This window comes from Mixophyes fleayi, chromosome 4, assembly GCF_038048845.1.
Source record: "Mixophyes fleayi isolate aMixFle1 chromosome 4, aMixFle1.hap1, whole genome shotgun sequence".
Classification (NCBI taxonomy): Eukaryota; Metazoa; Chordata; class Amphibia; order Anura; family Limnodynastidae; genus Mixophyes; species Mixophyes fleayi.
In genome coordinates, this window is record NC_134405.1 from 83610829 (window position 1) to 83638104 (window position 27276).

The 27276-nt window shown below is 40.1% G+C and overlaps 1 protein-coding gene across 2 annotated transcripts in view; it reads right to left on the minus strand.

The window, feature by feature from the left end:
• Window positions 1-27276, minus strand: part of CERS3 (ceramide synthase 3) — an 86465-nt gene that overhangs the window by 20938 nt on the left and 38251 nt on the right. For both annotated transcript variants that reach the window (XM_075207673.1, XM_075207672.1), the window contains 2 exons: window positions 16886-17003; window positions 827-945 (listed from right to left, as the gene is read on the minus strand). In XM_075207673.1, coding sequence (XP_075063774.1) covers window positions 827-945; window positions 16886-17003 — 237 coding nt within the window. The remainder of the gene's footprint in view (window positions 1-826; window positions 946-16885; window positions 17004-27276) is intronic.

Genomic DNA, 27276 nt, shown 5'->3' on the forward strand with positions numbered 1-27276 from the left:
AGGCTTAGATCTATTTGCAGTAACAAAATTTTAGTTTGAGAAGACTGATGATTCATAGGCTGGATACAGCCATTGTGTGCCAGCAGGGTGTGGTCAGAGATACTCCACACATTCATGGTAAAGAGTGGACATCTGAGGTGCAGCTGCACAGACCGGCAGATAGGAGGGTTCTCCAAGTGTCATATAAACATGGATTGTATAAGCAAAACCATTCGTTCTGTATATGGACAACGACAGTTCTTTCCAAGAGCAAAATCCACTTCAGCACAAAAAAATAAAAACCATATGACAGAAATAACAGTTAACACCACAGACGCAGCCTACATCTTGAGTCATGAAAAAGCAATGCACTGGTGACACATAAATGATAACAGCTTTGTAGTTTAACATTTTGTAAGTATAGACTGAAAGTGGTTTATTTAATTACACTTAAATCTATATAGCAATTATACCATAGACTGCGCTGTTTTGGGTGGACCCTGGTCTCATATGGCCACAGATTTCAATTATCCTACTATTTATATTTTACAGTAGATGGTGCAATATATAAATAAATATATATATATATATTTATTTTTTTTCTCTGTTCCCCGCTGAAAGATTACAGATTTGAGTATATAAACCAGCAGGGGTAAAAGAGTCAGTCTGTTTACATAGAACCCTTAGTCTACCCGTGACAATCCAAGTGATTCTCGCGACATCCTATCCTTATATAGTAACCAGCATGTTTGTTACAGCAGGTAAGTTCCCTACCCGTAAAAAAAACTTGGTACATCAGTAAAATAGTGCTGAGTAAGTGTTCTCAGACCCAGAGGACATTTCTCACCAGGATTCCTGAAACTTCTTTATGACAGCTGGCCGGTCCTGATTGCGCCTTCTCCTGAACCACTGCTCCACCTGCAGCGTTGTACGGTTGATTTTCTTAGCCAGGCCATAGGTGTCTGTCTGTATAAGCAAAGATTACACACCGTTACATTACGCTGTTAATGTGCCACACACTTTCTTTGCATTCTTAAACTTAGCTGTTGCTGTTAATAAGACACACTGACAAAATGAACAGCCAATACTGCTTGCCTGGTGGAGAAAAGTAAAATCAGTAAATAGATGGATATCTGTACTGATCTTGTGAAGACAGGAGAATTAAGGAGATGATAGACCAAGAAGTACGCGATGAAACAGCAATAAATTAAATTAGAATTGGGATAGATTTGTAGAGAAACGATGAAAAAAACTCAAAACAAAAACCGTAAATTAATGAAAATAAGAACAACAACAAGGACAAGTCCAATTGAATGGGTTTGTTTCAGCGTATGCATTGTATGGAAGCTCCCACAGTTTAGACAACAAATTAGTCTCCAATAAGGAAGCATCATTGTTATTATTACTGGCTGTTTGGAAATGAAGGCTGACCTTGGGCAAAGTAAATAGGGCAGACCTAGGCTTTATTTTTAATGGGGGCGATTTTGCATAAATCGCGACCCCCCCCCTCCCCCTCCCTGTGGATCTGCCACTGAAGTCATACAGGATACAGACAGCCCAAACCGTTTCACCTGGAAAGTAGCCAGCTTCTTCTGGGGAGGGTTATGTGACAGGATGAACCGCCTATGTCACCCTGTCTGTTGCTGGGAACTAGCTGGGTTTTCTTTGCCATTGTTTCCTTTCTTTATTCCAATTGTAACCGCAGTAGGAGGGGTTTAAGCTGCTGGCACCACTGGGCTCCTTAACGGCATCCAGAACCGCGTTCCTTCTGGGTAACTGTCGCTACTAGTTTACCCCCTTGTTGGTGCCCCTATGCTGGTACCCCTGACCTCTTCCTATTGATCAGGGTTGCTGTGGATGGATCCCCACTGGCCTATCACACTGGCCAGAGCTGCTGGGTAGCAGGCAGAGCGTGGTACTAGGTCCAAACCTCAGAACAGCTGGAAACAGATTAGATTTGGGTTTAATCTGTAGGTCACAGGAAATACAACAGGGAAGAACTTGTGAAAGTAGGATCTTGAAGCAGTAATGTTTATTAGCTCAAATGTCCTGATAAGGACAGTTCACAATGGTTGAAGGTATCAGTGCCAGAAAGCCAATTGGAGCAATAATGATACTGTTTTGGACACAGCCTAGCAGGGGGTAAGCCAGCCCCCTGAACTCTTTGCTGGTCCCAAGAAGTCTGAGTTATTTTTAGCATCAGGATGCAATAAGTTTCCCCAACATATGGATTTAAATGCAATGTTAACAAAATTTACACCTATCTGCTATATCCCAAAACCTTCTGTGTACATTATCCGAACAGGATCTGAGACTCAGGATACATGCCACAGAGACAGAGGCAGTGCCCACCCCCTGCTGTGTATAAAGGCTGACAGAGGTGTTGGTCACTGAGATGAAAGGGTCTAATTAGCATGAGGGACTTTCTTTATAAAAGTTAAACAAATCCAGAAGTTACAAATCAATACCTCAGAAATGAAGGCATTTCCTAAGTGCCACATGATATAATAAAATAAGGTACATTTCCAATACACAGTATCAAGAATCAGTACATTGCAATGATATGAATAAGCACATTGTGCTAATAATTTAAATATATTATTACAATAAGTTATTTATAGGTGATCCAGCCACAGGTTAATTTTCCAATTCACCTTCACATGGCGTGGACACTAATGGCCAAATTCCTGCCCTCCTGGCATAGGGTAGGCCGTCCAAAAGCTGAAACAGATAAATTCACCCTCCTCCCTCTACACCACAGTATTTTCCTGTACTTGACATCAGGACCCAAAATATCTCACCCCGCTCATTCCAGCTGAAACACCCAGTATGCAGAGTCCTATGTATACATGGCCTAGTAAGTGGCACATTACTACAGATACAGAACTAGGTGTCACCAGGTGAATGGCATAGTAAGTCAGTGTATTACCACTTCATCATTGCTTGGGAGAGAATGGATAATACTATAGTCTATAACACTGTACATTCAAGGACCACATATAAAATAAATATTGCAGCAATAAAAGGAATTTACATTAAAATACGGATGAAAAAAGAGCCTTGCTTACAGCCGATTTAAAATAAAAGTTTACAGGAATTTTCCACTCTGTATAATGCAATTAATGAGCAGTGCCGTTATCCCACTATGCAGCTTCCCTGCCGCCTGGTACTTTGTGCAGCCCACTATGCAGCTTCCCCGCCGCCCTGTACAGACCACTATGTAGCTCCCCCGCCGCCCTCTACAGACCACTATGCAGCTCCCCCGCCGCCCTCTACAGACCACTATGCAGCTCCCCCGCCGCCCTCTACAGACCACTATGCAGCTCCGCCGTCGCCCTCTACAGACCACTATGCAGCTCCGCCGTCGCCCTATACAGACCACTATGCAGCTCCGCCGTCGCCCTATACAGACCAGTATGCAGCTCCCCCGCCGCCCTCTACAGACCAGTATGCAGCTCCCCCGCCGCCCTCTACATACCACTATGCAGCTCCCCCACCGCCCTCTACATACCACTATGCAGCTCCCCCGCCGCCCTTTACGGACCACTATGCAGCTCCCCCGCCGCCCTTTACGGACCACTATGCAGCTCCCCCGCCGCCCTCTACGGACCACTATGCAGCTCCCCCGCCGCCTTCCACGGACCACTATGCAGCTCCCCCGCCGCCTTCCACGGACCACTATGCAGCTCCCCCGCCGCCTTCCACAGACCACTATGCAGCTCCCCCGCCGCCTTCCACAGACCACTATGCAGCTTCCCTGCCGCCTTGTACAGACCACTATGCAGCTTCCCTGCCACCCTGTACCATTCCTGCCTTAATTAATAAAGGAAACCTGCAGTCCTCTCAGACTTCCTCAGATTTTGACATAGAAGTTTTAAGACTGATTTGTGCTAGGAGGGAAATGTCTAACTCTTGATGAAAGATCTCCAGTGCCCAATAAGGGAAGCTAGAACAGTCCAAGTACTAAGCAGGATGCTGTTTCTCTCAGTGCCCAAAGTCATTAATAATTAAGGAGTCTCAACCTGAATGAAAACTGAATTTGAACAAAAGGAAGGTCTGAATTTATCATTTTTTGGGTTTCTACTGCTTGTCACTCGCCAGAAGACCATACATCTAGGGAATAAGGAAATGATGCCTAAGACTATAAAAGGAGAAGACAGGATCCATCTGTGAAGGGTCATCTAGCCGTGTTACATTATTCATGCAGATTCTCTATGGTACCAGGAGAGAAGTTCTCTCTGAAATGTGGGACATTATAATGTAAATTTCTGTGGTCTCAGTAAATTATGAGTTTCTACGGCAGTTTGACTCTGGCAGGCTACCATACCTTGAAGGTATACCAGGGTCCTCAACATTCTGTTTGGATCAGCTTTATTCATCAGTTAAGAGATGTTATATAGTAAGAGACAGGGCACAGAGCAGAAAACAAAAACAGAAATTCAAGGCCAGGGAAAGCCTTAAACCCTCAGCTGACTAAACTTCTAAGTTGCCTTATGATGCCTGCAGTTGCAACCTGTTACAGAGAGGACACCTCTGTGTAATCTCCCATTCATGCAATACCCATTTGCTTCTTCAAAGACTCCTGAAACTACAGAAGCCACACGTATCTTTAAAGACATTTGAACAAACTCCTGCAGATCAGATGAAGTATATATCAAAGAAAATTCACAAATTTGCTTTAAATAAAAACTGCTAGGATGAAGCCTGTCTGATCCGTCAGGGGGGGGGGGGGGGACAAAAAGTGTGGGGTCCCCAAATTTTACCATTACCAGCACGGGCCTGGTGGCCACAGCAGGGAAAACCACAGTGTGCAGTCCCCCTGCAATAATGCCAAACCAGCCTCAGACTGGTCAGAACGGAGCTGGATTCCCTAGGGGATTAGGTCCGCAAAAAATAAATAAAAAATGGCCCCCAAGGTGTACCTAGCCTCGTGTTGAAAGCACTAGTGCTCCTCCCACACCCCTGCACAGTGGGTGTGAGGTAATAGGGAAGATTTAATAGTTAAAAAAAAAAAATGTCCCTGGCACCCAGGGCCTGCAGGGGCTTGTAGTGTGGGCCACGCTTTCTTTCTTTTGTAGACTTTAAACCTTTACGACATTCACGTCAACATCTCGATCCTGGTGAACAAATGAACATGTCAACAGTCTGAAAGTCAACCTTTTAACCGTGTGGACATTCTGGCTATCAACATTATTGTGTTAACATGTTCATTGTTGACATAAACAGCGACGTCAATATTCAGGTCATTTGAGGCCAAGTCTCTTCCAGGCAAACCTGGAGTTATGTGGGCAGACTTCATTCATCTGTCAAGTAACTTGTATAAAAGATTAATTTCTATTAGGCAGAAACGATTTCCTAATTCTACACTACTGTGGCCAAGATGAATTTTCTACTGCCATATACAACATCCAGGAGATAGTGTACGATCAAACGCTTCAAATATCTTACAGCATTTTCCAAAACAGAGGAGTCACTTATGTCTAAAGAATATCATCCTGCAAATCTTTGATTTTCTCTGTTCTGAAGTAGAGAAAATAGAGATGGCACAGTTGATATAGCCAGATGTCTAACGGTATATCTTCAGGAGAGTCAAGAAGCTGATAAAATGTGAAACTTTCCTGCTCTACAGCAGTAAGAATGTTGACAACCTTGTTGAGTCAAAACCCTACTGTCTCATCAAATACAGATGACTTCACGGAAGGTATTTTTTCCGAACAGTTCCTGTCTTGGGTTTATTTCTACTGGGGCTGTACTACATGATGTGTTTCAAAAAATATTACCTATACTACTAGGTTGCAGCCTGTTTGTAAATATTTGTGTGTTAGCCACACATGTTCCCTTTTCTGTTTTTTGGGACTGTGCGGCTGGATCACTTATAAATAACTTTCTGTATACATATATTTCAATTAGTGGCACAGTGTGCTAATTTATATTTTTTACCGATTTTTGCATTAGACATGTATTGATTTCTGATGCAGTAGGCATATGTTGGAGGTAATGTGTTTTTGTAAGAAAGGAAGAAAGTTAATCTCATGCTAATTAGGCCTTTTCATTTGTGGGTGACCAAGACCTATTTTAGCCTGAATGCACAGGAGGTGATCATTACTTTTTCATCCTGTCTTTTTAAAAAGATAGACAAGCTACACAAATAATGTAACCAGCAAGTAATTTAGTAAGTCACAGATTAATGTGAATTTTGTTAAGTAAATTGCATTAAATCCAAGAGTAGAGAATAGATTACATTCTAATGGCAAACATTGACTGTAATATCTTAGACTTTGTGGTGTCAGCTAGGATCAGGGGGCTGGATTACCCCCTGCCAACATAGGTGTCAGAAACTGTATAAAAAGAACCATGTATGTAACATTCCATCGGTACTTCCGGATGATCACTAGTACCACTAAACTAGTGTGGAAAGGTCCTTGTCAGGACTCTTGAGCAATAAAACATCACTGGTTAAAGATTCTGCCTGAGACCTATTATCTGCTGTATCCTGTGACCAACAGATAAGAGCTTACACTCTAATCCATTCCCTGACTGTTTTATGATAAACCCAGCAATTCTGATCCATAGGCAAGAGGTACCAGCCAGCCCACAGCAAAGAATCACTGTAGCAACTATACCAGCTACCCAGAAGTAAGCAGTTCTAGGTGCCGTTGAAGGAGCTTAGTGGTGGCAGCCGAATTCTCCTACAACTACTGTGCAATTCGCAGGTGTCACCTAGCCATCAGTAGGAGTGGTGAGTAACAGTTGGTTACTGATGGCAAGAAAGAAACCCAGATAAACTCTGCAGGAAGAACATCACTTTATCCTTCTTCCCCCAACAGACTGGATGGCAAAGGAAGCCCATCCGGTCAGACTGCTTTTCTAGGCCCCAATGGCATCCACAGTAGTGTGGGTGAAAGGGAAAACAGAAAATTTGTATCCTACTGTCCCTAAATTTCCTTCCCAAGAATTGGAATATGGGAGCAGACAAATTTACCTCTGATCACTTTCTATACTTGGACAAGTCAAACACTGAGGATGGGGCAAGTTAAAGACTGAGGAAGTGAAGGGAGGGGTTATCTTACAGCTTTGGAATGGACCATTCCTATGCCCAGAGGGAAGGAATTAATCCACTGGTATCTATTACTGCTTCTGGGAAAGGACAGTTACAGTAAATATGGACTGCATTGTGCATTACACCCACCTGGGGGTAAATGTATCATACCCCGGTTTTGTCAACTCCCGCGAGTTCGGCGTCTTCGCAGCTTAAATTTAAAGCGGCGCTGCCTTGTAAAGTGAAGTTTCCCTTTACAAGGCAGCGCCGCTTTAAATTTAAGCTGCGAAGACGCCGAACTCGCAGGAGATGATACATTTACCCCCTGGACTCCAATTTGGGGGGGATTACAGGTCTGCACCAAGTTGGTTACATGGTGTGGTTGCTATGAATCAGAGAGCAGCGCTCCATTATACAGCAAACGCTTAGGCAGGGAAACCAGCAACAACTTTATTTTTGGTCTCTGAGTGAAGAACTATCGTAGGAGGATAGAGAGCTGGTTAGGGACCATACAGAATTCTGGACCTAGGTCAAGCACGCTACTTAATTTTATTTTGATAAAACAGAATTTTATCCATGTCATCTCAACAATGTTTCATTGCTTGAAACGGAGTGCTCTGTTCTACTTCTTACCTTGATTTATTATGAACAAGCCAAAACATCCATGCTCAAAAAAAACCCCCAAAAAAAAACAAACCACAACATAAAACATATTTATGATAATGAACCATTTTTATAAAGCAAGGGATGCATTTGCAGACTACGGCAAGGATTAAAACTGAACAAAATCACAATCTAATAACATATAGCAAAAAAAATAACTGTTTAGCTCTACAGCCACTTTAAATTGTTGCATTTTCTCTAGAGATGGTGTCATTATCCATTGTGTGTGGTGACAAAGAGACACTGATAGCTGCCAGGAACAATCAGCAGTGACAGAACAAGGCGTGTTTTTAACACAAGATGAAATCAGAGTCAGCCGAGGAACACAGGATATCATGTGATTACAACACAGGGAGTGGACTATTACAAATTGAAACATCAGTCAATACATTTAAATAGTATGAGTAACAACACAGGGCACGTGAATGACTCGTATAAATGCTTAACCTCTTGCATTTCAAAGTATGCACCAAGGGCAAAAATTAGAGGAATGGACAAATCGGTAAATAACTACTGCAGATCTATGGCAACATATCTATATTTACATTGAAAAATAAGATATTAACCCAAGGTTTGCCTTTTTGGCCTCGTATGTGTGTTTTTGTGGAAGACATGTCATCATGTCTGTCACAACATTATAAAGGTTGCGTAAAACAGGGCTACTGTAATAGCCATTTTTTTTTTTATATAATAGTGCAGCTACTTGAGATGCACCAATTCCAGCATTCCAGTTGGGATTCATATTCCCAAGGCCTTTTAGTAAGATTCAGAGATGTTAGTGTGTAAGTTTTTATCATTTAGACCTCTCCCTAGGTCAGGCCTGCAGAATAAGAACGGAGATCTGCATAGGAACGAAGAATAATAAAAGCTTTGCTGTATCTTTAACTGGGCTATTCTCTGGAGTGTTAATGGTTAACTATTTGAGTATGCCCCTACGGTGTCATAGGGGAGGGGTTCAGAGGTTATAAATTGGGAAGGCGGAGTTTGAATCAGTCTTGCAGATCTGGATGTTGCCCACCCACCCTCCCTGGTTTCGTAGTTCATAAGAACTTGGAGAATTGAAGGCTACTTGCAAGATGGATGTCAGTGCTGATGGTGGTCATAGTGATCCGCGAAGAAGGGAGTTGGCCGGAAAACGCAGTTCAGTCGACGGCCAGTGGTTGTGTGGGCACACATTTACGGTATTAGGGCACGTTGAACCCACCTCTCTTCGAGTGAATTGGCTATTAGTCTCGGTTCAGGTACCGCCCTTGTGGGTTGCCCTGTGGTTGCTTTCCGTATAGCCCAGAGGATGGGCAGGTTCGGTAGAATCAGGACATAGTGCCCCGTCCAGGTAGATATGTGCGCCTGGGGTTGATTGGATGTCCCCCTCGTGAACCCAGGGGGTGTTGGCGCCCCGGATGGTAGTTCTAAGGAGATGCTAGGACAGTTGGGTTTGACCTGGCACACGTCGGACTGACTGCTTTATTCTCCTCCACCATTGTTAATAAATTCATTTCATTTTGCCACAATCAAGTCTTGTGTCGTTACTTTAAGGTGATAGTTGATTATGACGAAGAAGGTAAAGGGGTTAAGATATCAGACATAAGCCTTTTATCATGTGTGACACGATTCAAAATCTGGCTAAATCCTAAATAACGTTATCTAAATGAATCTACAGTCCTAACATCCTTTGTGAGCAACCCTATAGGGAACACAGTACAGGGAGGAAACTAAAGATTCACGCAATATAGCTGTATTTTGGTTTTGCAAACAGCAAAAACCCCGGATTCTAAACCTATTGGCTTAATTTTAAAAACCATGTGATTTTTATTTAAATATGTCAGGCGGCCACACATAGGAGCATGTGGTGTGTTCCTGAGTGTGTCAGGGGATGATTCAATGAATACGAATTTTCATGTGACAGCTTTGTTTTCATAGAATTTGTCTATTTCATACTTTGCCTGAAAATAATCCAGGCACTGTACAGGTGGCCTGGGAGTTTACACTTTGTATGTAAAACATATATACAGTTTAGGCACCAACTTCAGACTGTTTTGAGATGCATCAGATCTCACTGGTGCCATAACAGTGCGTCATGATGGATTGGAAGTGAAGGGCACATGCAAACTTAGGGCCCCCAATAAGTTTAGGTGTCTGCTCGGATTGTTAAAATTGAAAATTGGATGAAGGACAACTTGATCCTCTTTGTCTGTTACCCAACAGTACTTGGTTTTCTGTTTTACAAAGAGGCAAAACCTATATCCATCAGCTGCATTGTAATATCACTCTAAGGTGCGGATTATACTGGATTGCAATGAAAAGTTTACCAAAAGATATTTTATTCTTAAATATTATATACAAGGGTAATAATTAACAAATAAAACAACATTTACAGAGCTCCCCTATAAAACTAAAAAGGAAATGATGAGAGGAGGCTTTGGGTGTGGTGTTAAAGCTCCCTCTCAAAAAAAAAAAAAAAAAAAATAGGGGGGAGTTTTTTTTTACTTCCGCAGTTAGTAATAAAGCAGCTTTTCATAGTTTTAAAGAACTAAATAATTTACCTGCATAGACTAACTGTTTAAAGTTGTTAAGAATTGTAAATCTTTATTACAAGGATAAAGGGCTACTATAACTGAATTGTATACCAAATAACTGAAGACGAACCTTTAAAACATGTTATTAGTTCCAAGTGAACAGTAGACATATTGGTTCAGCATTAAAGATGGCCGCATGTGCAATGTGTATGTGATTGGCATTATATGTAAAGCAGCACTGCAGTAGTAGTATAGCACCACCATTAGTAAGAGCCTCGGGGGCTGCTACATACACTGCGGCCTGTAATTAGGCCTCCTACTCACACAGCCCCACTGCCACCTTATTGCTTGTGAAGTAAACAGCTTTGCTGGTTCTGTAACACACACACACACACTCACTCTCTGGCAGGGTGGGTGGGGCCTGCTCTACCACCTTTCACTAGGTGGGCTTTAATAGGTAGTAGTGCAGCTATAAGGCTGCATTCAATCATACTGATAAATTTATAAAAATATCTAACATTCTGATATTCTGCTTTTTATCAGAGTCCACAAACACAGTTTGTAATGTGCTTGAAAGCAAATGCTTTGCATGTCTGTACAATATGAAACATGAATGATTTGCACAGTCAAATGTTTTTGCAATCCTGATACTGCATTCTATGTTTGGATAGGGAGGATTGTTTATTTCATGCTCTGCTCATGTAAGTTTAGATCAATGCACCTGGATATAAACGTTAAGGTCACACAGCTGTTGTAGGCTTTTATAACTTTTGGCGATGGAATCCCTTATCAGAACAACTGGCTTTCATAGGAGTCTGTTTATTTTTTTTTCTTCTCTGGGTCACAGATAACAGCATGAAATTGAAATATGCAGAATTGCTTATGAACAGTACTTCAGTGATATGTGCCAACAATCATATACATACATATATATATATATATATATATATATATATATATATATATATATATATATATATATATATATATATATATATATATCTCTATCATCATCATCATTTATTTATATAGCAGCAACATATTCCGTAGCGCTTATGTGTATATATATATATATATATATATATATATATATATATATATATATATATATATACATATATACACACATATATATATATATATATATATATATATATATATATATATATATATATATATATATATATATATATATATATATATATATATATATATATATACACATACACATACATACATACATATACATATATACACATACACACACACACCAGTCGAACAATAACCAGTTCTTCCAGACCATGTGTTTTATATTGGATATTCACAATCCACAGTGTTATCAACATTTAACGTTCATTGAAAAGCGTCTGGACACAATTTGTCATCAGAATCTACAGGCTGTGCTATACTAACTAGCCAGGACCCTCCAAATGCCCATAGGCAAGGTTCCACAATCCAAAGTACTTTATTTTTAATTTTTTACTGAAGTCCTCGCCATTGCCAACAATCTCCACAGACAATAATATTTGACCCACAAGCATATCTTATTTGATCACTTTAAGTTCTCACAGCTCCAACTAAATCTTTCAGGTTTTACTAATGTTATAAGTTTTTTGGTTACATGGGCCCAACTTTTTCAGCTTTAGATCTTTTTTCCCCTGGCGAGCTATTCTGCCTCATCTTCAAGTTACTATTTATATTTTAAAAAATTATATTTATATCAATCTATTTTTAACATAACTGCGTCTCTTCTGTCTCAGCATGGTCTCCACCAATGCCCACTCATCACTTCAGTGCCAAGAATGAGTGGGACTCATCTTGTACACATACCCCTGAAGTGCAAAGGACGAGTCCCGCTAGCCCTTTGTTGGAGGGGGCCGGGTCAATAAATGAGGACGCCATTTAACCAGTGCATGATAACGTCACAGAGCACACAACGCTCAGCCACTACACAACAGGAAAAAAAAATCTGAAGAGCCAGGGGATGGGGCGAGGGAAATAAAATTGACAATATTTCTCCCACCCTAGTAACTAGAGACTCAGGGTCACCTTTGTTTGAAAGGTGGGGAGGGGCTGTGCCCTCTCTTTTAAAACTCTGTGACCCACTCAGAGGATATTTTCTGGTGGTCATGTGTAATCACCAGATAAGAACACCCCACTCTACAGAAAGTATTAAGAAGTCCAGGGATAGGGGACGTTACAAATCCCAGATCTCCCCCATCCTGGCTCCAATATACTATGAGTATCCCTCATTTGAAACAGGATAGGCCAATATTTCAAATTATGTGCCCCGTTAATAGCTATTATCTGGTGATCACAATACTTTAGCACCTTCAGAAAGCGTTAAGAAGTCCAGAGATGGGGATGGGTGGGTTACAATGTCCAAATCTCAACCATTAATGGCTTCAATAGGAATATCTTCATAAGTTGTCTAGTTTTTTAATATGGTATCCCTCGTTGGGCTACCCATATTATTCATATACATTTTATGATTTTCATTCAACACAGTGCAAACTAGCAAAAAAAAATCGTTTTCAAGTGCAGATTTTACAAACAAAAAAAACAAAAAAAAAAACAAAACTAAAAAAACAAAACGATACACACATTTGTTTTTACTTAGTTTCTTGCTAGTAAAAATTTTTGGGCTGTTTTGGGTACATTATTTTTGCAGCGAAAGAGAGGTAAAAGCAAACTAATGGTGTTTTATGAAAGTTCAAAGACTTCTCAAAAATCAAGGTATAATTTGTATCGGTACTGCTTAAACACCTTACCGATATTGATGTTGGTACGTAACCAGTCCAAAATCAGCTCAGCACATGGTTGAGAAAAGCCACAGAAGGTTGTGTCAACAAAACCTTCTTCTCTCTGCCCAATGAAAGAGCCCCAGAGTAATGTCACTTATAGCCTCGCCTTGCAATCAGTCACCTGCATAAACATCTCTCTTTTCTCCACTTTAAACCATTAACCCAAAAGTCATCGTCATTCCATAACAGCAGACCTTGGGGTAAATGTATTTATGTCCGGATTCTTCAACTCTGGCGTGTTCAGCGTCTTCGGCGATTAAATTTAAAGCGGCGCTGCATTGTAAAGGGAAGTTTCAATCAGCAGCCATAATGACACATTAGGGTGATGGTTGGTCCCGCTCCCTTAACAGGGAGGTTTAGTTAGTAACACAACCCCTCAGGGAGTTATGGGACACACTGTCTGGTCGGCAGGTCCCAGCGAGCCAAAATGGGGAAGAGTCAGGCTCCACTGCCTAGAAGTGTTCAACTATTTTAGTTTAGGAATGGCCGATAGGTCCTGCTTTTAGTTGCCACCAATTCAATCTTCAACAAAATGTGTGAACCGACCTTTCATTCGCCAAACAAGTGTCTTATTTCTTTAGGTAATATAACTGATAGTGCTAGGCGGCTTATACATTTACACTATAGACCAGGCCTGTCCAACCTGCGGCCCTCCAGATGTTGTGAAACTACAAGTCCCAGCATGTCCTTCCAGCTATCAACAGGTTGTCTACTGGCAAAGTATGCTGGGACTTGTAGTTTCACAACACCTGGAGGGCCGCAGGTTGGACAGGCCTGCTATAGACTGTGCAGGAAGCCACCATTGTTAGATCAATAAAATATATCAATAAAACACTTTCTTTTCAATTATTGTTGATGAACTATAGTTCACCAGCTATAGTGGAATCTCTGGCGGTCATGGCGTGCTGGGAGTTGTAGTTCCACAACAAATCATGAGTCGTAGGTTGACTTCTATAGAAAGTGTTGGCTGAAGCTAAAATAGTGGTACCATTTGTTTAACTGCTCTCTTTGCAATTGTTTATGGTTTGTTTGTTTTTTAAATCAATGTACATTTTTAGTAGGGAGGTTTTTACCCTTTACAACAAATAGCATGTGTATATCAAAACAGTAAACAACACAGTTAAAGTATATGTGAACAAGAGATCTATATATCTACATTAGGGTGAGAAAGAGTATGTGCATAGCCTTTGGAGAGGGATACTAAAATGAACATTAACAATGTGTACATCTCCTCTCTGTGATATGTACATGTGGCAACATATGTTCATATGTAATTATAACCTGGGAGGGGATTGGATAATTATATATCCTCTTCTGGAAATAGAGACAAATAGTATAAAACATTTACATCACATTTCCACTCTCTATAGAAAGAGACTGGTAGTTATGAAACATTTATGCATTTCTTTTTAATTCTCCTAGATCGTGGACATTTGTACAACATGTTCTTAGAGTCGGTTACCGAGTGGCATTAGTTGGGTTAATTAACCCAGAATATGTAGACCAGAGATGGGCAACCAGAAACACGTCAGGGGCCGCACAGTGTGGCCCTCTAATCTTGAAAAGAGTGCACATTACCCATAATATCAGTAATAAGATAAAAAAAAAAACATTTAATTAAATAAAGAGACACTGATCTTTAGTGTTACAAGCTATAACAAACATATCTGACAATAAACCAGGAAGGAGGTCGGGATGCAGGTGAATGCTTTGAACGCAGCATAATTTCAAGAATGTCAAAAAGACCAGAAATGACCTGAGCACACCCGCATTCCAAAAAATCCCTCTCACTTCCGCCAAAATAGCCCACATGCACTCAGACCCCAACATACCCTCCAAAACTCCCCCCAATGTTGCTCAGATCTCCTCACATTCTCCCACATGATCACCAGACCTCAGAAGCCAGATGAGGGCTACAGGTGAGGACTTGCTGGGCTGCCTGTTGCCCACCACAGGTCTAAGATATCTGTTGCTATGAGGACAAAGCTGTGATAGGTCATTGCTGGAGCACTATGGAGACTGCTGTGCATGCAGAGCTGTTATTACATTTTAGGGGGGAGACTAGTGGAAATATTGGGTGTGGAAATGTTCAGTCTCCTGAGAGCCTTGTTACTGCTAAATATAATTGCAGATGTACTGCTGATCGGTTTGGTAATGAGAGTTCTTATTCTTTGTTAAAGAGACTGTGTACACTAGTGAGAGGCAACGTCAAGGGGCCACAAAGAGGAAGTAGGGAGAGCACAGTGTACTCCCCCCTCCTCTGCCTGCACTGTGCAGGAGGTGGTCAAGTGACGTGCAGGTTGGTTATGATAAGACAGGAAGCAGCTGGCTGGGGAGGGCAGGTGAAGGTGGGCTGCCCGTTGCCCACCGCAGATGTACACTATATACATTTTCAAAGCTAAGGGGTAAAAAAAATGCTTGTTTTTAAGAAGCAGTGACAAAGCCAAAAGCTGATGTAAATGCCGGCAAAAGACGACCATCACCGCTTTTTGTTATCGTAGATTTCTTATACATTGACCCAATTATTGGGGCTTACCGCTGTCCCCATAGACTTCTATAGGGACAGCTGCATTTGTAACTTTATTAAACAAAGTAACACCATCTCAGGATAGCGTTACTGGTTATTTTCTATGGCATCCAGTGGAAGTCTCTCCGGCTCCGCTGGATTCCTCACCAGAAAAGCACCATGCGCGTAGCAGTTTCTCCAGCTGCCGCCTGCATTAAGGGAAAATACCCTGTTGAGATGGGGGAGGGGTGCATAGTAATTTTCAGCTGTGAATCTTTATGTACAGCTGTGATTTGCGGTACATGTTGAGGGCTACAACGGTGGGGGTCATAAACAGACCCCTAAATTTAGACAAACAGAATACATGTTGAGAATATATTATTGCTAAGAGACAATTTGTTACAGCGAAGAGAAATATTGCTTAACATATTACTTCACACAATGTACATACTCTTAACCAACTAGAGACTTTACCTCAGATTCAAGTGACTCAAAATTGCTTGATTACCACTGAAAGCAATATAAGAGTAGAGTATTAGGAGTATTATTGAAGGTAATTCAATGATCTTGGTCTAGATTACTATTCCATCTAATTATTTTTAATCTGTATGATATTTACCAACATACACTGCAGTTTATATACCTAGTTTTAATATCATGTACTAGCTTTGGTACACTTCTGATTGGGATTAATAAAAAAAATATATTGTTTTTGTTTTCTATTTAAAGAACAAGCGCTCAATTATTATATAGTACTTTTATGTTATATTTATTCATTTTCTGTTTATCATTCTCTCAAGTGAATGAACATAATATTTTTGGCTTTTATATCTCTTTCTTTAGTAGCTGTTTGCCACACAAGCTGCATTGTAGCTCCTTCACACCACAGATAATAAAAAGCTTCTGAAAGCTGTGCCCATTGAGATAAATATAAAATGTTCTATTACCGGTCACCACAAACTGCAAAGAGCTATTGAGAGATCAAAGCATCTTAGAAGGTAAATAACGTTCAGAAATGGACATGAAAAGGCTTCTACATTTTTCAGTACAGTCTTGTAATCGTTACTCAGAAACAGCAAATAGAACAACCTCAGACTTTATTTCGTGGTTGGCATCAAGACATTGGTGGGATAATTTTAAGTTAGGCATGTGCTTTATAATCATGTTCAGAAGAGACACAAGGGTTGACTATGTGAAAATAACCAGAATACAACATGTGATCTGAGTTACTAGAACAAGAATTTGGAACGCTAGTGTCTGCAATTCGTTAACTGGCCAGCAACAAAGTGCAAGCTCACATGGACAAGTGGCTCTTCATCTTACAGTAACAGAACATTATGCTGCTCCCCCTGCACGGCACAGCAGCTGAAATACTTACTTGTGATGGGTGTTTAGAACACGAGATGTAGAAATTTTCCAAGACCGGATTAAATGAAGCTTTTAGTCGGACTTTGCTCTTTATACCCATGGCTCTGGCCACAGGTGTAGCAACGGCCCTGTGGAAATAAAGATACAGATCGAAGTCAGTCTGACATCTTACCATCGAGCCATATTATTAACCCTGCATGAGCAGGAATCATATGGGAAAGGGAACTCTCCTTTGCCTATGGCAGCCCCACTCTCTGTAGGATACTAAAATGGCAAAGAAAGGTACATTCTAAATTTATTACTGGATGTGGAAGGAACACAAAAGTCATCTAAAATACCCCATTTACTATAATGAACACACTGAGCTGTTTAACAGTCTTATTTAATAAATTGTTTTAGATACAAACTTTAAATGAAGCTGGAATTAAGAGTTTATTCAGATGACCTACTACATTGTGTAAAGCGTTAATCCTAAAGAAAACAAACACATTAGTTATTAGATACCCGTTTGCATTACTATGTTTTGCACAAGACTTTGTAAATGGACAGAGCCAATAAATCTAAAAATGTAAATACTCAGATATAAACCAAAAGGTAAATATACAGTACATTGTTAAGGGTTACAACAACATTCCAGAGCATGTATAAAAAGTAAAGTATTACCTCCCCGCTCCACTATAGCTGAATTTCTCTCTAATTATATATAAATCGACCAATCCACAGGGAGCATCCCTGCAAAACCATCACCTCCCAGCCTGCTGCAGTTGAGTGAAATAGTGGTCATAATAAATATAAACATTCCAGTTATTTAATGTCACTTAGCTCTTGTAATAACAGCATTTGCTGTACAATGTACATAAGGAACAGGAACCAAACTGGTACAGGGAATATAGATCCTAAGCCAACTCAGAAGAAGAAGAAAAAAAAAAAATGTTCGCTCTGGATCAGAGGACCCCATTTTGCAGCAAAACTATAGTAGCTCAAGCTTTTGGTGCAACGCATATTCATATTACATTGACACAGCCCCAGTCTGCCCAAATAACAGATCCGCAAACACTACATCCCATTACATACTGCTGTCTTTGATGACTTCCTCCTAAGCCCTGTTGGTGCCATGTGCATTCCTGCATAGGATGTGCCCACATTTCTGCTTTTCTTTCATCTGTGCGTCCGATGTTGTAAAAGAGAGCTCTGGGCAAAGGGTTGTGTTGAGCTTTGTGTGTTCCATTGTCTGTAGTATCCGGTTTTCATTCTTATTACCCATTACCACCTCTGTCTGGTTTCTGACTACCATACTCCTGACCTTGGCTCTTTTGTGATCTTGCACCTCTGCTGCCCTCTAACTTCTGGCTTCCCTCTGTTTATGGCTTCCTGTTAATCTGTTGTCAACTGCTGCCTAGTGAACACAAACCTCCAACCATGGAATATTCCTCTTGTAGCACTGTGACAAAATGTGAATTTGCCAGGACTGAGGAGCAGGGCTAAGAGAGGAGGCTCCGTATTGGGTGTAATTCCCCCATGTCTGAAGCAATCCCTGCTTACTTGACAGAGCAACAGTGACCGCGAGATGACAGAATGCAGGTTATCCTATCAGTTTGCTCGGTTTCTTCCAACGAGCAAACTAGGTTAGGGCCACACTGCAGTTACTTCTAAGCCATGGATGTAGAGCAGCCCTTTCAGTATTGCTGGGGGACCAGCCTGGTGGGATGCAACTGCATCAGAAAACAAGTTAAAAAAAATGCGTCATACAAGTTACACATCTATCACTGCATATGCAACTTTTTCTCTTCTCTGGGACTTGTGAAACTTTTCCATTTGTCAATAAAAAGATTTAGGCTTTTAGCCTCTGCGTGCACATCTGCAAAATATTTACCAAACAAATTCAACATTTTTGGGGCCAGAAAAAAATTCAACTTCAATATAAACAGGGCATGAATAAAATATAATAAATATGGATAGAAGCTGTGGTATTTATATAAAAGTCACGCATGGAAGAGGGCTTGTTCAGGACACAATGAAAAAAGAAAAGAAAAAAATAAAAGGGAAAAGAGGGCACTAATAATTAATAAGTGATGAAAACACTGACGCAATAATATTGTGTATGTAATAGATTACAAAATGCAGGAAACCAACATACCACTAAATAGAAAGCATGGCACTTTAATTGCTGCATTTAAAAACAAACTCAATGTTGTTTCTATGAGATTGCTGTATTTATCAGGGCAACTCTGATCGTCCTATTCCCACTAGATTGTAAACTCTCACTCACTATCCTTTATATCTATATTAATTACATCTACCTGTATGTCAGTTTTATGTATGCTCAGTCTTCTCCCACCCTCTACTGCTGTGGCGTTATTCAAATCAGCAATAGTAATATTAATACAATAATATAGCATAATGGGACCAACTCAATGTCCTCTGGGATTCTTCCTTATTCCTGGTTTAAAATATGAACACCAAATTATTATGACATTTTTACGGAATATTTATTAATTAACAAATGTTTTGTATGTGGGGGGGGGGGGAATACAAGAAATCCCCTTTATATAAACAATGAAAACCCAATTAAAAGGTAACTGGCAAACTGTATTCCTAATCAGCAAAAGTTCACTGTTATTATCTGCATCTTAAATTAGCTATCATGGCTCTCTGTTAAGACTTAATATTTATTCAGATTAAAAATTGATTCACTCAGTTGATATGGAGCCCGCAATGTTTATCTTTAAGGAATCAAGCCTTGATCTATACAAATAACATGCTTTACAAAGAAAGTAATGCTTGTAATCACAGTTTTCAAATCACCCAGACAGATTGTCCTCCGTAATTAAATCAAATCAAGTCCAGCTCCTGATAGAGAAAGGGGCAGCTAAACTTGTCCATATTCATAATTATTAATGTACCAGACTGAAGATATGGATGGAAAATGTTTGGGTGATTTCAAATAAACATTCTTCTATTATGGTGGATTAGTAAAGCGCTTTATGTTTGCATAAGAGAAGGCTTGACATTTATTGTTACATATTCAACTTAGTGAAACATTTTTTAATTATTTTTTATAACAGGAATAAATGTTCTATATTAACAACCCAGCTCGTTTCATATGTAGTTGGCAATTATGGCAAACCAAGACATAGGGCTAGATTTACTAAGCTGCGAGTTTGAAAAAGTGGGGATGTTGCCTATAGCAACCAATCAGATTCTAGCTGTCATTTTGTAGAAAGTACTAAATGAAAGCTGGGGATGTTACCTATATCAACCAATCAGATTCTAGCTTTCATTTAGTACTTTCTACAAAATGACAGCTAGAATCTGATTGGTTGATATAGGTAACATCCCCACTTTTTCAAACCCGCAGCTTAGTAAATCTAGCCCATAATGTGACAAGCTCAAAGTAAAATAAAAAACGCTAAGATTTTAGGACACCCACCACTAACATATTGGACTAGCAATTGTCATTGGCAAACTAATGGGTCATGTGGCATCTATAATTAAAAACAAAAAAAATGGGCAAAGGCCATATTTAGACACCCAAGCACCAGATGAGATAGTAGTGATGCCACAGAATAAATGTGTATTGACTGCATCTGATGCAACGCTGAGCGCATAATTAAACAACCTTTAAAAATGACTTCATCACAGTACATTAAGCTTTGAAGCTGGTGGCCTAGACATGCAGTCACCTCTGTGCAGCTATAAATAGCAGGTGCTCTTTCTAATCCAAGGAGTGGAGCGAGAACCCTGGTGTGCATCTAAGCTGGGTGGGTTTTAACATGTCAAACACTACAATTGAGTATAGTAAAATGTGCCTCATTGATTTACATTATCTGAAAAATGTACCCCCCCAAATTCGACCCCTGACACTACTGGCTGTAACTGTCCCTCACAAGGAATCCTCTGCATTATCTTTGCAGCCATAAGTTTCTAAATAGTTGTAACAAGTTAATTGTGTTTGAATGTCTACGTATTGATTGAGTGCGTAAACTTATAGAACCTTGACTATACGTCTGTGTGAAAACAAACTTAGATTTCAATATTAATTCTGGTGCAGTTATTAATTCTAAATATTAAATATTAATTCTGGTGCAGTCGTCCAGTTTCAAACGGGCTTTAAAAACCCACCTTTTTCTAAAAGCCTTCCAGTCTCCCACTTAACTACCTACCATATCTTCTGCCTCTCTCCCCTTCTTCCCCCTTCCCTGATTCAGCATCCGTTCCCCTATTCTCTCCCTCTCACCCTTGTGTCTCTGTCTGTCTACCCCTCCCCTTAGATTGTTCGCTCCCTTGAACAGAGCCATCTCTCCTCCGGTTTCTACCACTTCTAACTCTGCTCTCCAGCTACCTAGCCCTCCTCCTCTAGGATCTTCTGCCCTCCGACCCATTTCGCTTCTCTCCTCACCCCTCTGGGTCTCTTACTGTCGTCCGCGCCCTCCCTCTTGGGCTCCGGTGTATGCGGATCTTCCCTCACCCCCTCCCATCTCTCTCTAGGTGTGCTTCAAGCTTACTGAGTTACTGTACTTTTTGTTTACTGTACCGTGCCGTCTCACCTTGTACTGTAATCATTTGTCCCTGTACGGCGCTACGGACACCTAGTGGCGCCCTATAAATAGAAACTAATAATAATAAAATAATAATAATAATAATAATAATAATAATAATAGTGCTCAATTTATGTGTTTCCTATTCTACACATTGTGGGGCTCATTTAGAAGTATGAATAGACGCCTGCAATGTTAATGTATTTAGGTACTATCATCTCGAGGGCCCAATATGCAATCAGCCAATGTGATGCAGATAGTGCTGCTTACAGTCACCTGGGGAGACATCCACATATAATTGTGTCACCATTACTAGAGTACGCCCTTACTGTACCCCGTCTACACTTATTGTCCCTGCCAACTCCCGATCTGCATCTCCAGGCGTTGGAGGATGCAAGTCAGCAATACACAATAACGCAAATGTAACATACTCCTTTTTGGTGCGCATGTACAGTACGCATATGTGTATCTTACGCAGAGAAAAAAAAATGATTTACAACCAACTCTAAGTGACTTAAAACATTGTAAATGTATCCATGTCATGATTCTTATCAGAGATATGTCCATGAGAATAATAGCTTGACAACAGCTAGAAGCTGTAGATCTCTATCTGTAATAACAATCATTTCCTTATAATCACTGTTTATTCTCTTGAGTAAACAAATATCAAAGCACATGACGTCAGCTGAGACAGCAAACCAAACAGACCTGACTAGAAGACAAAACACATTGTCCATTACCGTACACACTATCCAGGTGTTATACAAAGAAACACCAAAACGAATAGTCAATTGATACAATTACAAATTAACAGATGCAATATAGAGAAGAATGTACAGTATAGTACACTGTAAAAACATCAGATACAATAACTATGCATCAAGGGAGAGGTTTAATACAGCTCAGTTTAGGGAAATGGGGGGGGGCATTTTTCTTGCGGTTCTCAAATCGCAAGATTTACTAGAGGAAAAACAAATGAAATTGAACCTATCAAATGGCGCCACATTACAAATCACTGTTCCGATTTTTTACATGATGACAGGGGGTGAGATTTATGAAGCACAACTGTCACGAAAAGCCAGAAAACCCACCAGAAAGGCCTTCAGATAAAAGAGGGAGTTGTTAGATAGCTCAGACAGAATGCTGTTTGAGTGGTGTTGCCTGTCAGAATGTAATAATAAATTAAAAAAACCTTCCTTTCATTTTTTAAAAGCTTAGTGCTACCATTAGGTCAGTCCTGGGGGAGTAAGACCTTCACCACTGTTAAACTTTCCCTGCAGAAGGAGAAATCCAACACATCAAGCCACTATGTCGGAGCTGCCTGCTATGGGGAGCCGAGAGGTGCGATAAGGTTAGTGGCAGAGGCGTCGCTGCATGCGATTGCCATAACACACATTATATATATATATACATATACATATATATATATATATATATATATATATATATATATATATATATATATATATATATATATATATATATACATATATTCTTTTTTAATCAGAAAAGAAAATTGAGCAAAATTAATTTCTAAACTGGAAATGACCATCATATATCATTTCACCTGAGAGCAGTCAATTGGGCCTTATGCAAGACAGTTAACTATGCAGAACATTTTAGTAAGCATACACAGATAATTATTGTTAAATAGACCTTTTTTGTAAATGTCAGCCAACTGATGATGAATATTCTGCTTGTAAACATATGTAAATCCCATTCCATCATAACCTAATATTTAAGATGACACTCTGATGGCACCCAAATCTATATCTCTTCCCCTGACCTCTCCCCTTCTGTACTATCTTGTGTAACCAACTATCTTTCAGCTATCTCAACATGGATGTCCCAACGCTACCTAAAGCTCAACATGTCCAAAACAGAGCTTAATATCTTCCCTCCTGCCAGAGTCACCAGGCCCTCAAATCTTTCACTGTCAATAACACCACAATTTCCTCAGTCTCCCAAGCTCGCTGCCTTGGTGTCACACTTGAATCCGCCCTCTGCTTTATTCCTCACATCCAGACTCTCTCCCAGTTCTGTCGACTCTACCTTAAAAACATTGCCAGAATACTCCCTTTTCTTACTCAACAAGCTACCAAAACTCTTATCCATTCCTCATCCTCTCCCGTCTTGACTATTGCAACCTCCTGCTATTCCTGACATTCCTCCTAATTGCTGCTGCAAGACTAATCTTCCTCTCTCACCGCTCCACATCTGCTGTACCACTTTGCAAATCCCTACACTGGCTCCCTGTGTCCTCCAGAATCCAATTCAAATTACTCACCCTTACCTACAAGCCCTCAACAACACTACCCCTGCATACATCTCAAATCTCACATCAAAATACTCTCCCTTCCGCCCTCTTAGATCTACCTCTGACATGCGCCTTGTCTCGTCTCTGGGAACCACCTCTCACTCCTAATCCCCAATAACACTATTTACACTAATGCATCCTCACAACTATCCCAATCTCCACTCAAACACATTTACTTCTCTTGTTTCAGCAGTGCCCTCTTCCACTTACAATGTAAGCTCTCTAATGAGCAGGGTCCTTCATACCCTTTGTTTTCAGGTCTGCATTTGTTTTGTCTACCTTGTATGTCCCTGTTTTATGCATGTCCTGTTTTCCCTACTGTACGGCGCTGCGGAGCACTGTGGCACCTTACAAATCTACAATAATAATTTATGATTTACATATATCAGGGCTTTTATAATTATAATTAACTTGAAATTATATGAGACATTGTGCATGGCATGTGATATATTACAGGTCATTATTTATAGATGTGTGCATATAACATTGAATGGGAATATAACCATGTCACCTTCTAAATACAACACAATCAGCATTGTGTCATTGGAAAATCACTGAAAATATGCAGCTGCGAAAATTGCTGCCAAGAAAACAAGTATCCCAAACTTGTATCTACACGGTATAACACAGAATCACATAGAGAGAGGTTTACTAATATATAATGGTATTAGAAGCTACACTCAAATAGTAGAAGAATAAGTAGGATACAAAATGTATAACAGCTAAACAAATAGAAACAGCCTGAAGCTCCACATACCAGTATGTAGACACAATAAATCCTCTGATTGTTAGCTGCTAAGTAGCTGCGCCTTCATGTCAGCAACCCACAGTGTGGGGACACTGCGGGGAAAATAAAATAACTGAATGAATGACATTATTTCACTCATTCAAGGCCAGAAATCTATTTAAAAAAAAAAAAAAAAAAAAAAAAAGAAGAGGAGAGCACAGAACATGGTCATAATTCTGACTGTATTCAAATCCAAGCGGGTCTCAAGATGCGTTTTAATTTGAATCTGTATATCAGTAAGGCTCTGGCTACACAGTACTTGCCGTGCACTACATTAGTGTACACAACTCAGGAAGTTCTTTTTTGTACTGTACATATAATGCATTTTCATGGTCTATCTTACTTGCATACACTTGTTTGTGCGAGCTAGTGGCACTCGTACATGTACTTTTCCAAACAAAGACTATGTCCTTCCAGTCATCACTATCAGTAGGATGGTAGTCGAGTCATAGCATCACCTCTGTATAAAAGAATTATAGGGAATCCATTCTCAGCCATAGGTTATTTTATTATTTATAATTTATTTTAATATTAAACACTATATATTTTTTTATCCTACATAATCCTGGACTATTTGTTGGAAGAGTGTAGTTACTAATACTATTATATATAGTAAACATATATTTCTGTGATTTTGAGCTGGAATTCTGTAGTGCTGTACCATTCTAAGTTATTTGTCATTGATTTCCTGGAATATACATTGCAGATCTCCAAATGAGAACAAAACAAAACACAAAGACTGTAAATAGATCAGTGGCACATAAGGGGAATGGAAAATTTGTAGATATTAAAACTAGGGATGTGCACCGGCCACTTTTGGTGTCTCGTGTTTTGTGTTTTGGATTCGGATTTCCTTGAGGTTTTGGGTTTGGATTTGTTTTGAAAACACCTGACGAAAGGTTTTGGTTCGGATTTAAAGGTTTTGGATTCGGATTTATTTTGAAAACATAAAAAGTGTTAAAATCAAGTTTTGGGGTTTATTTTCACTCCTACGCTATTATTAATCTCAATAACATTCAATAACAATCATTTCCACTAATTCCCAGTCTATTCTGAACACCTCACACCTCACAATATTGTTTTTAGTCCAAAACAGGCTCTACTGAGGCAAGATGTCGTCCTCATCCTCAACCTCTGATTCCTCTCCCCCTACAGTGTGTACTTCCTCCTCCTCACACATTATCAATTCGTCCCCGCTGGACTCCACAACCACAGGTCCCTCTGTACTATCTGGAGGGCAGTGCTGTACTTGATTGAGGAATTGATAATTCATTTTTATGAACATCATTTTTTTCAACGTTCTGAGGAAGCAACCTCCTTCGCCGCTCACTGACCAGGTTCCCCGCTGCACTAAAAACTCTTTCCGAGTACACACTGGAGGGGGGACAACTCAGGTAAAATAGAGCCAGTTTGTACAGGGGCTTCCAAACTGCCTTTTTTTCCTGCCAGTAACAATATGGACTGTCTGACATGTCTATTTGGATGGTGTCAGCAAAATAATCCTCCACCATTTTTTCTATTGTGACAGCATCCAATGCAGCAACAGTAGACGTGTCTGCAATGATTGGCAGGTTCTTCAGTCCGGACCAGATGTTATCAGCATCCCCGCCAGCAGGTCTTTTAGGAAAACTGAGCTTTTTCCTCGCAGCTTTATCCTCCAAATTTTTGTTTTCCATTATATGTAGCACAAGAGAGCGTACCCCTAAGCCACACACACTCAGCAAAGCCTTTAAAAATTATATGCGGCACAGGAGAGTACCACTGGACTTATACTGCTGAATCAGTGAACTTTGTAATATTGCAGTACCAATGGACTTATACTGCAGGATTGTTTTTGGATATTTTTTTTTTATTTCTTTTTTTTATAATTATTTCTTTTTTATTTTTTTTATAACTTTTTTTAAAGATTTTTATAACTTGGGAATAATGGGGAAATAACAATGCCCTTAGAAGGACAGAGCACAGGACACAGCACCACTGGACTGAACAGGACCCAGCAGCACCACTGAACTCAGAAGGACAGAGCACAGGTCACAGCACCACTGGACTGAGCACAGCACAGAATATAGCAGAGCAGAGACCACCTAACACAACCTCCCTCTACCCTGATCAATGCCTGAGTGAAGATGGCGGCGGCCAGCGGGGAATTTATAGAATCCGAGTATCGCGAGATCCGACAACGGGATTATGACTCGCAGCCTCGCTTTCAGTTTTGCAATTGGCGGGAATACCCGGATCTGTCTCGGATCCGGCTCAGATCAGCAAGGTTCGGGTGGGCTCGGATTTCAGATATCCGAGCCCGCTCATCCCTAATTAAAACAGAACAGGCACCCACACACACACAACTAAACATTGATACATAACTAAACATATATTACATTTACTATGTGCCACAACTGTACAGTGTGTAAGTGAACATCCCATGTACTGGCAGAAGCATGCTCACTGCTTTCCTGTGTAACATCCTATGACATCTTCCTGCAGCATGTTGGCTCTAAAAGATCTGGTGAACTCAGTGTCACGGGAACTTATGCTCACACCAACAGCTAATCTAAATAATACCTAAGGCAGGATTTCTCAACCTATGGGGAAGTGTAAAAGAAGTGAAAAACAAGCCTAAATCACCCCACACGTTAAGTATAATAAGGGAAATACACACAAAGCAATCTGCAGGTCACCACAGCAGCTTGCGTTCAAAATTTTCCCTGATAGGTAGAGTGAATATTGTAAAAATGAACCTACTCCCGAGAGTTCTATAT